General features: G+C 39.4%; 1 protein-coding gene across 4 annotated transcripts in view; it reads right to left on the bottom strand.

Moving 5' to 3' along the window:
* The window catches only part of LOC132399331 (protein tweety homolog 3-like), a 187,519-nt gene that overhangs the window by 84,306 nt on the left and 88,866 nt on the right, over positions 1 to 14,347 (bottom strand). For all 4 annotated transcript variants that reach the window (XM_059979583.1, XM_059979584.1, XM_059979585.1 and 1 more), the window contains exon 4: positions 1,653 to 1,873. In XM_059979583.1, the coding sequence (XP_059835566.1) occupies positions 1,653 to 1,873 (221 nt within the window). The remainder of the gene's footprint in view (positions 1 to 1,652; positions 1,874 to 14,347) is intronic.

The raw sequence follows: 14,347 nt of genomic DNA, 5'->3' as shown, positions 1-14,347 counted from the left end.
TTGTTTCATTCAAGTAAATGATTACAATTTGTAAGTCAGTGCAGCTACATTGAGAATTTTTTTTTAAATATATAAAACACAAAATGCACACTACACAATACAAACATAGGAAAGCAAAACTGAAATAAATTAAATTTTTCCAATTATTTAAAGACAGAATTTACATGGAGAAGAAAGAATAAGAAGGAAGTGAAGTAGGAGAATAGAAAATGATATAATACATGATCAGCATCATAAGCACTTAGCAGGGGAGTGTTAAGCTGGGGAAAAGTATGCAAAACAAACAGTTAAGTCATTTTAACCATCTCACATTGGACCGAGGTATTGATGCACTATAAAAAGCCTCTTTATTTATGGAGTACATCCTGTATGCTCCATAAATTACTTTGGGCCCAGAAAATCCTTAACAATCACAATATGAATTCACTTGTCAAATAATAAATCCGTACAAGATACGCTAACTGCTGAGAAGACGACAGTTTCCACTAAATAACTTGTACACCTGAGGGAAAAAAATCATTGAAGTTCTAATAAATTAGAACACACAAATCACTAAAGGGAAGAAGAGATTATTTAAAGATGCAGAGGTGAATGCACAACTAATCACACAGGCAGTCCAAGTAAATTCTGAGTAATAACTACATTTGATTAGATTGGTACTCTTACATCATTGAAATTATATGCTAGAACTTGGGAGTTCCTGGAATTATATTAGCATTTGAAGAACACTATTATAGCTGCCAGAACAAACATTCAAAACAATTGGTTAAAAATTGATGTTCTCAATTTCTCAGGAAGAAGTACAAGATGGATTGATAATACCATAGACAAGTGGCCACCTGCAAACAACCTTTACTGATCCGATCAGTAAAATGACAAGTAATTGACACAGTAGTCCCCTTGAGCCTGAAATCTGGCTGTTATCAGCTTGCAGCTGAGCTGCACTGGCAGCAATTATGAAGTAAAACAATTCTGAATGGTGTAGCAAATCATAAACACAAGAGATTCTGCAGATGCTGAAAATACAGAGCAACACACACGCAAAATTCTCTCTCTCTCTCTCTCTCTCTCTAACTAGCCAAGGTTCCATGGGAGTAATGTAGGGCATGAGAAAATACTGAAACCAGCTTAAAGAAAAAGAACACAAAAACAAAGCTATCATAGAGCAATCTGAAATAGATTCTATATAAAAATAAACTAGCAGAAATTTAAAGTAGTCAGGGTTAATGATGCTGAAACTTTCAAAAAGTACGTCAACATAAACACAGTTTTAAGTGCTTTAAATTAGTTAGTATTTCTCAGATTTTCCTGCTTTAAAGTTTCTATCATACAAAAAGATTTCTGAATGTGATACTGATAGCGAATTCTTTGTTGAGCTGGTGTGCACTCTACTAAAGTCATGCCTCAAACATTCAAAACCTCTGACACTGATCCTCTGGTCAAAATAAAAACTGAAATGAAGGTTGACCTTTGGAGCAAATAATGGGAGAATATATGTCACAGCAATACAAGAGCTGTTTTTTTATATATAAAGGTTGAACACATGAGGTTACATCCAATAATTATTGGCTGAACATAGAATGCTTAATACTAAATTAGTTATAACTCCCCAGAACAAACATCCTTCACCTAAGAATCTTACTGATACATACCTGTAATAATCATACAGTTCGATAAGAACGGCCAAGTCTTCCAAAGAGATGTCATTCTTTTCCCAGAATGGAATTTTAATTAGCTGTCTTCCAAGATTTCCAAGAAGATCCTTTAACTTCTGCACACTCTCTAGATACCGTGGTTCCTTTGCAAACAAATCCTGTAAGGTATGAAGGCTTCCTTCTACTGTCCTATTCAGATCTCGAGTGCTCTCAGAAACCTGCATTTAAAAAAATGTAGATTAAAAATAGTAAAAACTTTGGCAAGTGGTCTGCATTTCCCTTTAAGCTCTATGATAGTATAATAGTAAGATTTGCACATTTCCTCTATGAAGGGTAGAATTCGTAACATAGATACAGCCTGCACTTTTTTTAAGCGTTGTCTCAAATGGACTGCATATTAAATCATTTGCCGTACTGTTATCTAGATGTTGGTTAAAATATATTAGTGGATATGCCATTTAATTTCAAATACATTTCAAAATCATTTCACCATACCTGTGATGTTAACTATTAATTATTTCTAAAGTACAAAAAAGACTAAATAAAACATTCATTTAAACTTAGGAAAACCTGCAACCACTGTAAAGATGACTGGCATTGCAGAACTAGCACCCCAGATTCAGCTTGACAGACAAGGAGGAGTTCGTGCTGGTTCTGATTGGTTTTTTTGGAAATGAAAAGTGATCAGCCCAATATGTAAAAAAAGAGAACAAATTTCTTTTAAAATTCTAGCTTGAGATAATCCGGTTCTGAAAGACAGACCTTTGCTATTGCAGAGCCTTTTTCAAAATTTGAAAGATAAACTATCTTCTGAAAACATACAGACCGAAATGAGGCTATTTACTCAATCGAGCCAGCATCAATCTTCAATTACATCACAGCTCACGTTCATTCACCTGCACTAATTTTGTAGGTTAAGATACTTATCCATGTCTTATTATAAACTTTTAACTCAACTAGGCTCAATTGTTTTTTGTGGTAAGGATTTCATATTCCCAATTTGCTTTACAAAGTACTTCCAGACACCATTCCTTCGGAGTAGATCTAGTTTTAAGGTTACACATTCTGGATCCAGACTCCCTTGTGAGGAAATAATTTCCCTATCTCCATTATCAAATTCTTTAATCGTTTTAAGTACCTCATTCAGATCATCCCTTAATCTTATATACTCACAGGAAAACAAGCCTAGCCTATGCAATTTACAATTTAATCCTTTTAGTTCTGTATAGTTCTTGTGAGTATGTGCTTTATTGGCCTTTGAAGTAATAAATACATCCTTCCTGAGATATTGCCCAGATCTCAATAGATTTCTTGAAACAGCTAATAACCACGCCCTTAATCAACTACAATAACCTGCAATCCCTTGCAATGAAGCTTAATCACAGTAAAATAGCTATACTGTTAGAAATAAAATTCTGAGAGGTTTTAACCAGTTGAAGAATGTAAAATAATTTAAATTCCCATGATAATTTACAAACAGCTAGTCTGTCAGTGGCATCCAACAGCTAATTGCTAACCCATACTGATCAAAGTTAACTTTGAAATTCATACAGGGTCAAACCTTAAGGCCATATTCAGCTACATTCAGTAAGAAAGTTAAGGATTGAGACAGGCAAGAAATAAAGGAGACAAAGCAACATTGAAATTGGCTGCCTATCACATTTATTTTCTTTTACAATATTACTTATCGTTGTACTGACGCAAATGAATGAAGCCCAAAATAACATTATGTGCACTCATCGCCCTGTGAAAATAAAACCACTCAATAATTTGTCCTGAGCTTCACCTCATTTATTGACAAATTGGTCTAAAAGAAACTGATAAACTAAATTCATTATGGTATTCCCAGGTTATATAAGTGAATTAGAAGGCAACTCAATTACAATAAAAATATACTGGGATCATTTAAGAGATTGACTAAAGTCAGAGCACTTAGAGAATGCCAATGCTAGCAAAGGAATCTGTGCCAGATCTAAATTTACGACTCTCCAGATTTACTCATGAATATAAATGTATTACCCTTACACACTAGGGCTTTTGAATAACAATCCTCTCTGTGGCGCTCTCCTCCTTTCAGCCAACATTCTCAGGTGAGGGGTTTGGGAGAAACAACACTGTTTCTGCTCTGTCCTAAAACTTAATATAAACAGAGCGATTTTTTATTGTCAATATGCCAGAGGTCAAAAATACCTAATCGATGAATTTACTCTTATTCTTCAGCTAAGAACCAGAATATATCCAGAATATATTTTTGTTTTAATCTGTCTACATTTTGTTAAATGTAGGTTAATAGTATTTTTTCTTCCTGGAGCAACAGAATATTAGGAAACCTTCCACTACCTAATCATTTATTCCCTCTGTCATGAACACAGCATGTCTGCAATATCTATTGTCTAGATCAGGGGTTCCCAAACTTTTTTATGTCATGGTCGAACACCATGGGATCCATGGAGCAGAGGTTGGGAACCCTTGATCTAGATAACACACCAGTTATTCCCTTAAATTAGCTGCCTAATCCATGACCTCCAACACGAGAAATGCTACCTAATGAAAAAGGACAGCTCATTAATATCCTTACAGCCAGACTCTGTTGATCTGCATGCAAATCCTTTCATCCCGATTTGTATTTCAGAAATACCACATAGCTGCCCAGAACATCCTGTCTTCTGGCTCAGATGTGAAGCAGCTGAGAGTTAAATCTATTCCCTTGAAATAACCAAAATTCACTTGAGCAGGAGTGTATTTGTTTCAATGAGAATAGATAGTCCTCAACCTGCTCCAAGTGCAACGTATATAATTGCCAGCTTATCAAACACTGCAAAGAGCATCAACATCCTCATCTGTAAGCAGAAGAGGAGGAAGAGCAGACATCAGAAATTGTCAGCCCATATCACATCGATAGATTATAAGATCCAGCACAAAGTCAGCACCAATCAAGTCTTTTCTGAGAAAAGTGACCTACCCAGACAAAACCGACACAGCATTCTGCAGAAGTTCTCTGCTACTCTTATGCTTCTCAGAAATATCTCTATTTATGATGTGGGACACCGGATGGATACTAGCCTGGTCAGCATGGAGTAGGTCAAACCCACCAATGTTATATTGCACTCATACATAATGTTATTTTTCTCCAAAATGGGCTTTGGGGAGGGAATTAGGAATTGGATCCAATTGCTACACACAGACGTAAGCAGCAACATCTAAATTAATGCATGAGAAGTGGAAAGCTTCTCCATCCAATCTGGAGACAGGCAAGCCTGCCAGCTTTCCTCTGTCTCATTGTGTTGGATTGAGCTCTCTGCCAAACCCATCAACAAGCCATTAAAGGAGTGATGTTATTAGATAGTAGAGGCACTCAGATCAAAGCCTTGTTGTATGTGAATGGCGTTTTCAGCTCAGTCACATGGTGACCATGAAAACATCTATGACAAGTTTGAACTGGCCTCAAGAGACAGAGCCAATCACAGTAAACAAGGTCATGTTTATTGACAATTGGCCCTTTACCATCAAGTCAGACAACCAAAAAATGTCAGTGATTTTAGTTTGAAGCAATCCACGGTGTCATCACTACTGCTGTTCATAATACTGGTATGATCCTTTCCTCACTCTTACACCATGGCCAATGCCCAAGCCATCTTTCATTTTAACTGGAGATCAGGGACAGAGAGGGTCACAAGATACAAATATCCAGAGAAAGGGGGATAAACACACCTACATAAAGAATATCCTGATGATCACCTTTGCCTATGGCTGTATACAGATCTGAAGTATGCCAGCAAAAGTCACTATGGGCGGAGGTTCAACCATTCTTCGAGTAGCAAAGGATGGGCTTGCCCTCCTTGCTGTACGGTGCCCTATTGAGTCAGATCTTACTACACTACCTACCCTTGGGAGAAAAGTTTCCCCAAAAAAATATCTTTATCCGTAAGTCCATCAGGAAATGGTCAGCCAAGAACATCTCACTGACTGTGTGAGAGGATCCTGTGGGAAGATTTCCTGAGGAGTCTGTCCAAATTATTTGACAGAACCCCTCTTCAGCAGAGTTCACAAATGAACACCAAGACCTCACTTGGCTGGCAGTAAGAATGCAGAAATCCTGCAGAGTCAAGAGTCTTACTGCCACAAGAAGCTTCCCTCAACATGGCTGCATCTATTTCTTCATGGACTGTGTGCTTCCTCAAATATGGAGAAGGATTTAATAATTCTCATCAACATTTATCTAACGACAGTTACCTAATAGTGATTCTGTGATCTAAAAGCACTTTGCCGGGAAGCATATTGAGACAAGTACTAACCACAAAGTACACTGCAGATGCTGTGGTCAAATCAACATGTACAAACAAGCTGGATGAACGCAGGAGGTCGGGCAGCATTCGTTGAAATGAGGAATTAACGTTTCGGGCTGAGACCCTTCGTCAGGACTGAAGGAGGAGGGGGCAGGGGCCCTATAAAGAAGGTGGGGGGAGGGTGGAAGGTAAGGGAGGATGAAAGTAAGGACAAGTACTAAATGCTCATCACCTCAGTAACTGCAATTTGTTGGTCTTCCAGTGCAAGGATATGTTGCAGGCAAATATTGCTGACTGACACATTCCAGAGTGAAGGAGTACATACTCAGGGATACATTAAAGCTCAGTGCAGCCATCAAAGACAGTGGGGAAGGACCACGATCTTGGTACAATGAATATGGAAAAATTGTGTATTCTCTATATATACTGTTATGAGTAAAGTATATATTGTAAATTTTAAAACTGACATAGGCAACAGGTAAATGGGAACACTATCAACCACAGATTTCTCTCCAAAAATCACACATTATCTTGAACTGGATTCTAGATATTGGAACCACCCTACTCAAAAATGCACACTTCATTCTGAAGCTGTTAAAAGCTGTTTCACGATCACCTTTTAGGTAGACAGTACAAAACACAAGATACTCTGCAGAGGCTGGAAATTGTGAGCAACAGACATAAAATGCTGAAAGAATTCAGCAAGTTATGCGGCATCTATGGAGGGAAATAAACAATTAACAGTTTGGGACGAGATCCTTCATCAGAATCGTAGACAATACATGCAGGCTGTACCAGTTAAAGCCCAAAAAACCCACAAAATGAATAAAACTTTCAGTAAACTTCAGGATCATATTGCTTTAAATTTGAGTATATTGAAATAATGTTAAACTCCAGTGGACTTAGACCTCCAAGTTGGAACTTTCTCACTGTAATTTAGTACCACATTAATCTTGCTTTTAAAAGTTATAAGGTTAATGGGAACTGCAGAGCATTCTTTTTGTGGATATCCATTTAGTACTACAAAACATGCATTTATCCTGAAATCTGGTACTGATAAAGCAAATGCAGCAAATAGTTTTAAAGGTCATTTAGAAATGCTGTTCATGCACTTTGCCATGGAAAACCAGAATATTGAGGAACTTAAAACTATCCTTCAAAATGGCCAACTCATTTCCCATGTTGTACAATGCTCAAAAATGTGGAGCAGTATCCAGTGCTGCAAGCAACAAGAATCAGAAAGGCTGGTAGGAATCAAGCATATCCTTTCATGAATGACAAGATTAAATTATCAGAATGAGGATGATGGTAGCTGATAAACTTTAGGAATAGACAGCTTTATGGGAATAAGATATAATAGCAATAACAAAGTAGGCTCAAAAGGGAAAATCAGAATCAGGCTTATTATTACCGGCATGCGACATGAAATTTGTTAACTCAGCAGCAGCAGTTCAATGCAACACATAATCTAGCAGAGAGAGAAAAAAAATAACAATAAATAAAACATCATCATAATAATTGACCTGATAGAGGTATATAAGATAACGAGAGGCATTGATCACGTGGATGGTCAGAGGCTTTTACCCAGGCTGAAATGGCTACCATGAGAGGGCACCGTTTTAAGGCGCTTGGAAGTAGGTATAGAGGAGATTGTCAGGAGTAAGTTTTTTTACACCGAGAGTGGTGAGTGCGTGCAATGGCCTGCCAGCGGCAGTGGTGGAGGCAGATACGATAGGGTCTTTTAAGAGACTCCTAGACAGGTATATGGGGCTTGGAAAAATAAAAGGCTACAGGTAAGCCAAGGTAGTTCTAAGGACATGTTTGGCATGGCTTTGTGGGCCGAAGGGCCTGTATTGTGCTGTAGGTTTTCTATGTTTCTATTCCAATCAAGCCGCCCAAGGAAGTGGTAGAGGTGTGTACCATCACATTTAAAGACATTTGGACAGGAACTTGGTTTGGAAAGGATTAGAGGGACGTGGTCTGAATGCAGGCAAATGGGACGAGCTTAGGTAGGCACCTGAGTTTGCATGGACCATTTGGATCTGAGGGCTTGTTTGTGTGTTGGATGACACTATGACCTGAATCTTCTCTCTAGTGTCTCCAGTAATACAGGGTCTTCAAATATCGGCACTGTCTCAGGATTAGTGTCATGGTCGAGTGTGGAGTGGGGGTGCACAGAGGAAGTGTTGGGGACATTGGGCACAAAATAACCAGATCTGCTTCAAAATGGATACCTACCCTTCCTGCAACAGGCCTCAGGCTTCTTTCTTTATTTGCAGGATTTGGTTTTGGGATTGGGATTGGTTTAATATTGTCCCATGTACCGAGATCCAGTGAAATGCTTGTCTTGCATTCTGTTCATACAGATTGCACAGTGCTTTTAAGTACAAGAAGGTAAAACAATAACAGAAGGCAGGATAAAGTGTAGCAGCCACAGTGCAGGTAAATAATAAAGTGCAGGTTCATAATGAGGCAGATGGTGATGTCATCAGTTCATCTTATTTTTCTTGGGGACTGTTAAATATTTTGATAACTGCCGGACAGGAGTTGTCCACTGATGTAGTCCAAGATCTCTGCTCCTCTCTGTCGAAGAGGAGAGTATCTTCTTACTTTGTGTCGACAGTATTGTTTGAAATTCGACTATTTTCCCTTGGAACATCCTTATGAACCGCTGTAAACTCTCTGCACTGCTACTCCTTGGATGGTCAGCTGTTGGGGCTGCAACTGCCCTCAGCCTGTGGACCCACAGGAAGAACCCCCTGGCAGGGGCAGCTGAACGAGGAGCAGGAAGTTTGGGGAATGGTGCCCAGTGTTGAGCGAGTGGAGCCTGAAAGCTGGAGATGCTCTTGTCTAGTAGTCATAATTGAGGCAGAGCTGGAGACTGAAAGTTCAGATCCAGAGGTTAGAGAGTCAGAACATGAAATGGGAAATCTGTGTCCAGGAGAGAGTAATCTGGATTTACAGGCAGATTATTCAGAGCTTGGCACTGGGAATCTGAATATAGAAACAGGGAGCTCGAATATTGGGCCTGATAATATGGAAGAAAGGGACGAAGGAAAGCAGCATGGAATTAGTCCTCAGGAACAGCCAGATGGAAAGCCAGGTCCTGAGCCAGCTCTCAGGAATTTTCTTCCAGAGGTGGCTAGCCCAAGTGGGTGAAAATGAGGATACCTGAGACAAGAACATGATAAATGGAAGCCAAAAAGAAGGAATGGTTGCAGAGAAGAAAGTGGAAAATGAAAACAAAGACAATGTAATTGTCACAGAAGAGAAAATGAGATGTGAAAGTGAGGATCAAGCAGTGGGTGGAGAAGAACAAGTGCAGAACGATGAAGACAGACCAGGTTGTGGGTCAGGTGATGCCCTGATAGTGCTGACTGGAGAGGGAAGAGCGCCGTTTAGTAGAAGACTTGAATTTGTAGGAGGAAGGCCAATATTTAAACGAAGGAGCTCCGTGGATGTGATATCAGCAGAGTACAGGAAGAAACTGAGTAAGAAGAATTCAACAGGCAGAGAGGACAACCAAGAAGAGGTCAAAAATTTAACAGAGATCGGCAGAGATGTGAAGAGGCAGAACACAGATGAGTGAGGGGATTTCACATTTTGCATGCCTTATGAGAATAGGTTGAGCGAACTTGGTCTTTTCTCTTTGGAGCGATGGAGGACCAGAGGTGACCTGATAGAGGTGTAAGATGCCAGTGAGTAGGTACAGAAGAGATGTCAGGGGTAAGTTTTTTTACTCAGAGTGGTGAGTGAGTGGAATGGGCTGCTGGCAACAGTGGTGGAGGCAGATATGATAGGGTCTTTTTAGGAGACTTTTGGATAGGTACATGGAGCTTAGATAGAGGGCTATTGGTAAGCCTAGTAATTTCTGAGGTAGGGACATGTTCCGCACAACTTTGTGGGCCGAAAGACCTGTATTGTGCTGCAGGTTTTCTATGTTTCTAATAAATAAACAAGTAAATCAATTACATATATTGAATAGATTTTTAAAAATGTGCAAAAACAGAAATTTTAAAAAGTGAGATGGTGTCCAAGGCTTCAATGTTCATTTAGGAATTGGATGGCAGAGGGGAAGAAGCCTTTCCTGAATTGCTGAGTGTGTGTCTTGAGGCTTCTGTACCTCTACCTGATACTACCAGTGAGAAAAGGGCATGCCCTCGGTGCTGGAGGGCCTTAATAATATACGCTGTCTTTCTGAAACACCGCTCCCTAAAGATGACCTGGTACTTTGTAGGCTAGTACCAAGATGGAGCTGACTAGATTTACAACCCTCTGCAGCTTCTTTCGGTCCTGTGCACTGGTTTTGTATGTGTTGCTCAGTTTTCCAGCATCTGCAGGTTTCCTCATTTAGGTCATACTTTGGTCGGGGTTCACTTAGTAAACAATGATTATGTAAATTATAGAAAAGACATAGCAAAATTTAATTAACTGAAGGAAAGGCAATTTCAATAGGAAATTGCGACCAAGTACAAGAAACTAGGGACGACTTCCAGAAAGCTATCTCACATGTAAAATGGCAATTTCAGACCAAACTGGAATCACAGACTGACAGGACTTAATGCTATCACCTCCTACAAGTAAAGTAAGCAACACCTATGACACAAGTTTTACTCCCAGATAAGCTCGCTTTAACCAACAAAACATGGAGGCACCTTCATGAACTCTCATAGCCCCAGGTGACCACGTGACTCTGAGGGCAACGTGAAAGCATCCTCCCAGAGGGTGTGCCCACAGAAAGCATCTGGTGCAAACAGGGCATCTGGCTGAGTACTGAAAACCTGTGCTGATCAACTGCTGCAGTATTCACTGATACCTTTAGACTCTTAATGCAGCACTCTGAGATACCCACCTGCTTCAAGCAGGTTTCAATTTTACTGGTGTCCAGGGAGAACATGGTAACCTGCCTCAATGAATATTATTCAGTAGCACTTATGTTCACTGTGATGGAGTGCTTGCAGAGCTTGGTGATGAGACACATCTATTCCTGCCTGATGAGCAAGTCAAATCCATTCCAGTTTACCTACTGACACAACAGGTCTGACGACTACATTGGTGCTGCTTCCTACACCCATACTGAGCTTGTCAATTTCATCGACTTTGCCTCTAACTTTCACCCAGCCCTCAAATTCACTTGGTCCATCTCGGACACTTCTCTCCCCATTCTCGATCTCTCGATCTCCATCTCTGGAGATAGACTGTCCACTGACATCTTCTATAAACCCACTGACTCCCATAACTACCTCGACTATATCTCTTCCCAGCCTGCCAAATGTAAAAATGCTATTCCCTATTCCCAGTTCCTCCATCTCCGCTGCATCTGCTCTCAGGATGAGGCTTTCCATTCCAGGACATCTCAAATGTCCTCTTTTTTTTTAAGAATCGTGGTTTCCCTTCTGCCATCACCAATAATGCCTTCACTCACATCTCCTCAATTTCCCGCATTTCGGCCCTCACCCCATCCTCACATCACCACAACAGGGACCGTGTTCCCCTTCACGCCACGGAAACCAGCACAAGACCAACCTGATAAGCCTATAAGGCTTGGAACAGACTTTAATATTATTGATCTGGACCTGGGTTGTGCAAGTCATAATTTCTGAATCTGAAGTCAACATAAAGCCTTGTACTGTTGTGAACTGTGAAAAGCCCTGTATAACTGGGAAAAAACTTCCCCCTTATAATAAAGACCAACACATTTGTTTTGCAACTGAATTACTCAGAAAGCATCCCGAGTAGATGAGGCACCTGCATTAAACAGTCTCACAAAATCTAAATAATCTGCTTTCCTACTGAGTGAATAACATATTAATTTTCCTCATCATGTTCCATTTACCATCTTTTGCCCACTTGCATAACATCACCACTTCTTGTCATCTATTCATTGTTTACTTTTCTTTTTATTTTGTATCAGCAGAAAACGTGGTCACATTAATAACTTAGTTAGATGGAACGATGTGCAAGTAGATCGTAGAGCTCCAAAACGGACTGCTGATATCAGAGAGACACATACAACTGCAACTAACTTGGGAAAGAAAACTCATCTGTATTACGTTTAGTCCCAACAAAAATGTTAACCAACATTTTTTCCATACTCAATTCCATTAATCCTTGTGCAGTCACTCACTCTGGAAATCTAAATACACTCTATCCTAATGGCATCTTTTTCGATAAAATGATTATAGCCTCAAAGAATTGTAACAATTCTATTGAAAATTATTCCTCCTATCTAATACTTTGTTACTGCCTGTTCCACCGCTGGCACTTCGGACAGCAGTGAAGGTCCTCCATCTCTGGCGGTGCTCAGGGCTTCCTTCATCCTGTCAGTAGCTTCCTCCCGATTTTCACTCCTATCAGTCACACAAGTCCTGGGTGGAGACTCAGGAATACCGTCACACTTAGATGTTGAAGGATTCTCCACTGCTGTTTCTTCAACAATTTTGTTTGATCAATCAGGTTTGTTAAGCTGTGAGGTAAAACCCTGAATCTGGAGGACCAATGGATCACTCTCGGTCCGTCCTCATTCCTTTGACCTGCTTGGCATTGATGACCCTACCAACAGCCAAAGCATAAAGTCCTGACTCCAGCCAACATAACTCTCCAGGTCATTGAGGTATGCAAGCCTCTAAACCCAACGACAAGGTTGTGGTCCTCTTGGAGGTGTCTAATCATGTTTTTTCTCCAAATGCTGTTTTTACTACCTCAAAATGTATTCCAGCATTTTCTGAACTGCTGATGTCCAGCTAACCTGCCTATGACTTATGCTGTTCTGTTCCCAAACTCAGCCCAAAATACTAGGTGTTATATTTGTTCCTTTCTATTTCATTGAAATATCAGAAGATACCAACAATGCATCAAGTGTCCCTGCTACCTCCACTTTGGGATGCAGTCCATCAGGATCTCAGAAATCTCTATTCCTTTAGATTCCCTTGCACTTTTTTCCTCCAGTGGTATCATTTTAAGTTCTCCCCACCACCACCTGGTTAGTTACTATTTTTATTATGCACTCAGTTCTTTACTGTTGAGATACAAAATATTTCTTTCCTCCATAACTTTCCTCATTGTTGCATACCTTGATTCTTCGTCTAATAAATGTATTCACATTACTAATTTTAAGATATTATATAGTCACTTCTCATTAACTTGTTCTCATTTTCTATCAAATTTTAATCAACATGTGTTAGTTGTTAAAAGTTCTCCAGTTTCAGGGTTACTACAACTACTACTATTCTTTACAACTTAAAGCCTTCGCTTTCCATCTAACATCAAGCTTAATCACTTTTATTGTACATAAAATATCTTCCTCTGGAACTCTTATTTTCAGTGGAATGCATATTTATGGAGCATTGTCAGCCACTGGTTAATTACCGTTTTTTTTAAATACCTCATCTTCTTTATTCAATTTGATAAACATTCTTATGTGCATAAACACAAGAGATTCTGCAGATGCTGCATATCCAGACCAACACACAAAAAATGCCTCAAAGAATTGTAATAAACTTAATGAAAATTATTCTTCCTGTCTAATCCTGGCCCCCATGCCCCACTACCTTATGTACATAAAGTATGCGTCCCTGATGAAGGGACTCAGCCCAAAATATTGATTGTTTATTCCTCTCCATAGAACTTAGCCTTAAATGCAGAAGTTCCTCCAGCATTTTGTGTGTTCTTATCTACATGCATGTTCTCAAAATTTAAGACTCTGGCTAATGACTTGCTTTTACACTCATACTGAATGCAAAGTTAATCAGATTATGATCACTCGTCCCCAAAGAGTCCTTTACAGGAGTTAATTAATTCCTCTAGTCTCATTGTTCAAGACCAGCTGTAAAATCTCTTTACCTTTGGAGACAAGAGATTGCAGATGCTGGAATCGGAAACTAAAAAATAAACTGTTCGAAGAATTCAACAGGTCAGGCAACATATGTGGAAGTAAAAGGGTGGTTAAAGTTTCAGGACAAACCCTGAATGAGGACAGAGTGTAGATGGAAGATAGCCAGATACCAGAAACCCTTAGTTTCAGACATGACCTCACATATCCCTGAATATGAAGATTTGTGGAAAGGAGATTGACAAACAATTAGAGCATTTAGTTTGTTGTTAATTTGGATGTGGACACTCAGTTTTATGGTTTAACTGGCCATAGCATAAGCTATAAAATAAAGCAATGATAGAATGGTTACAGTACAGAACATTATTGAGAGAGAATTTCTTTTTCATGAAGGTGGATGAGGAAAAACAGATGGGAAAATATAGCATTAGCGAAATAAAATACATCACTGTGTATAATTCATTTATGTAAAATCCAAGACCAAGGGAATTAATTTACTTGAGGACAGTCAGCCATAACATTTTGCCATTATTGCCTTTTTGAATGATCTACTAGGGAAATTTCACAGCATAGAC

Source organism: Hypanus sabinus, chromosome 9, assembly GCF_030144855.1.
Source record: "Hypanus sabinus isolate sHypSab1 chromosome 9, sHypSab1.hap1, whole genome shotgun sequence".
Taxonomy (NCBI): Eukaryota; Metazoa; Chordata; class Chondrichthyes; order Myliobatiformes; family Dasyatidae; genus Hypanus; species Hypanus sabinus.
Note: the sequence above shows the minus strand (reverse complement) of the source record. Positions and strands in the feature narration are given on the sequence as shown.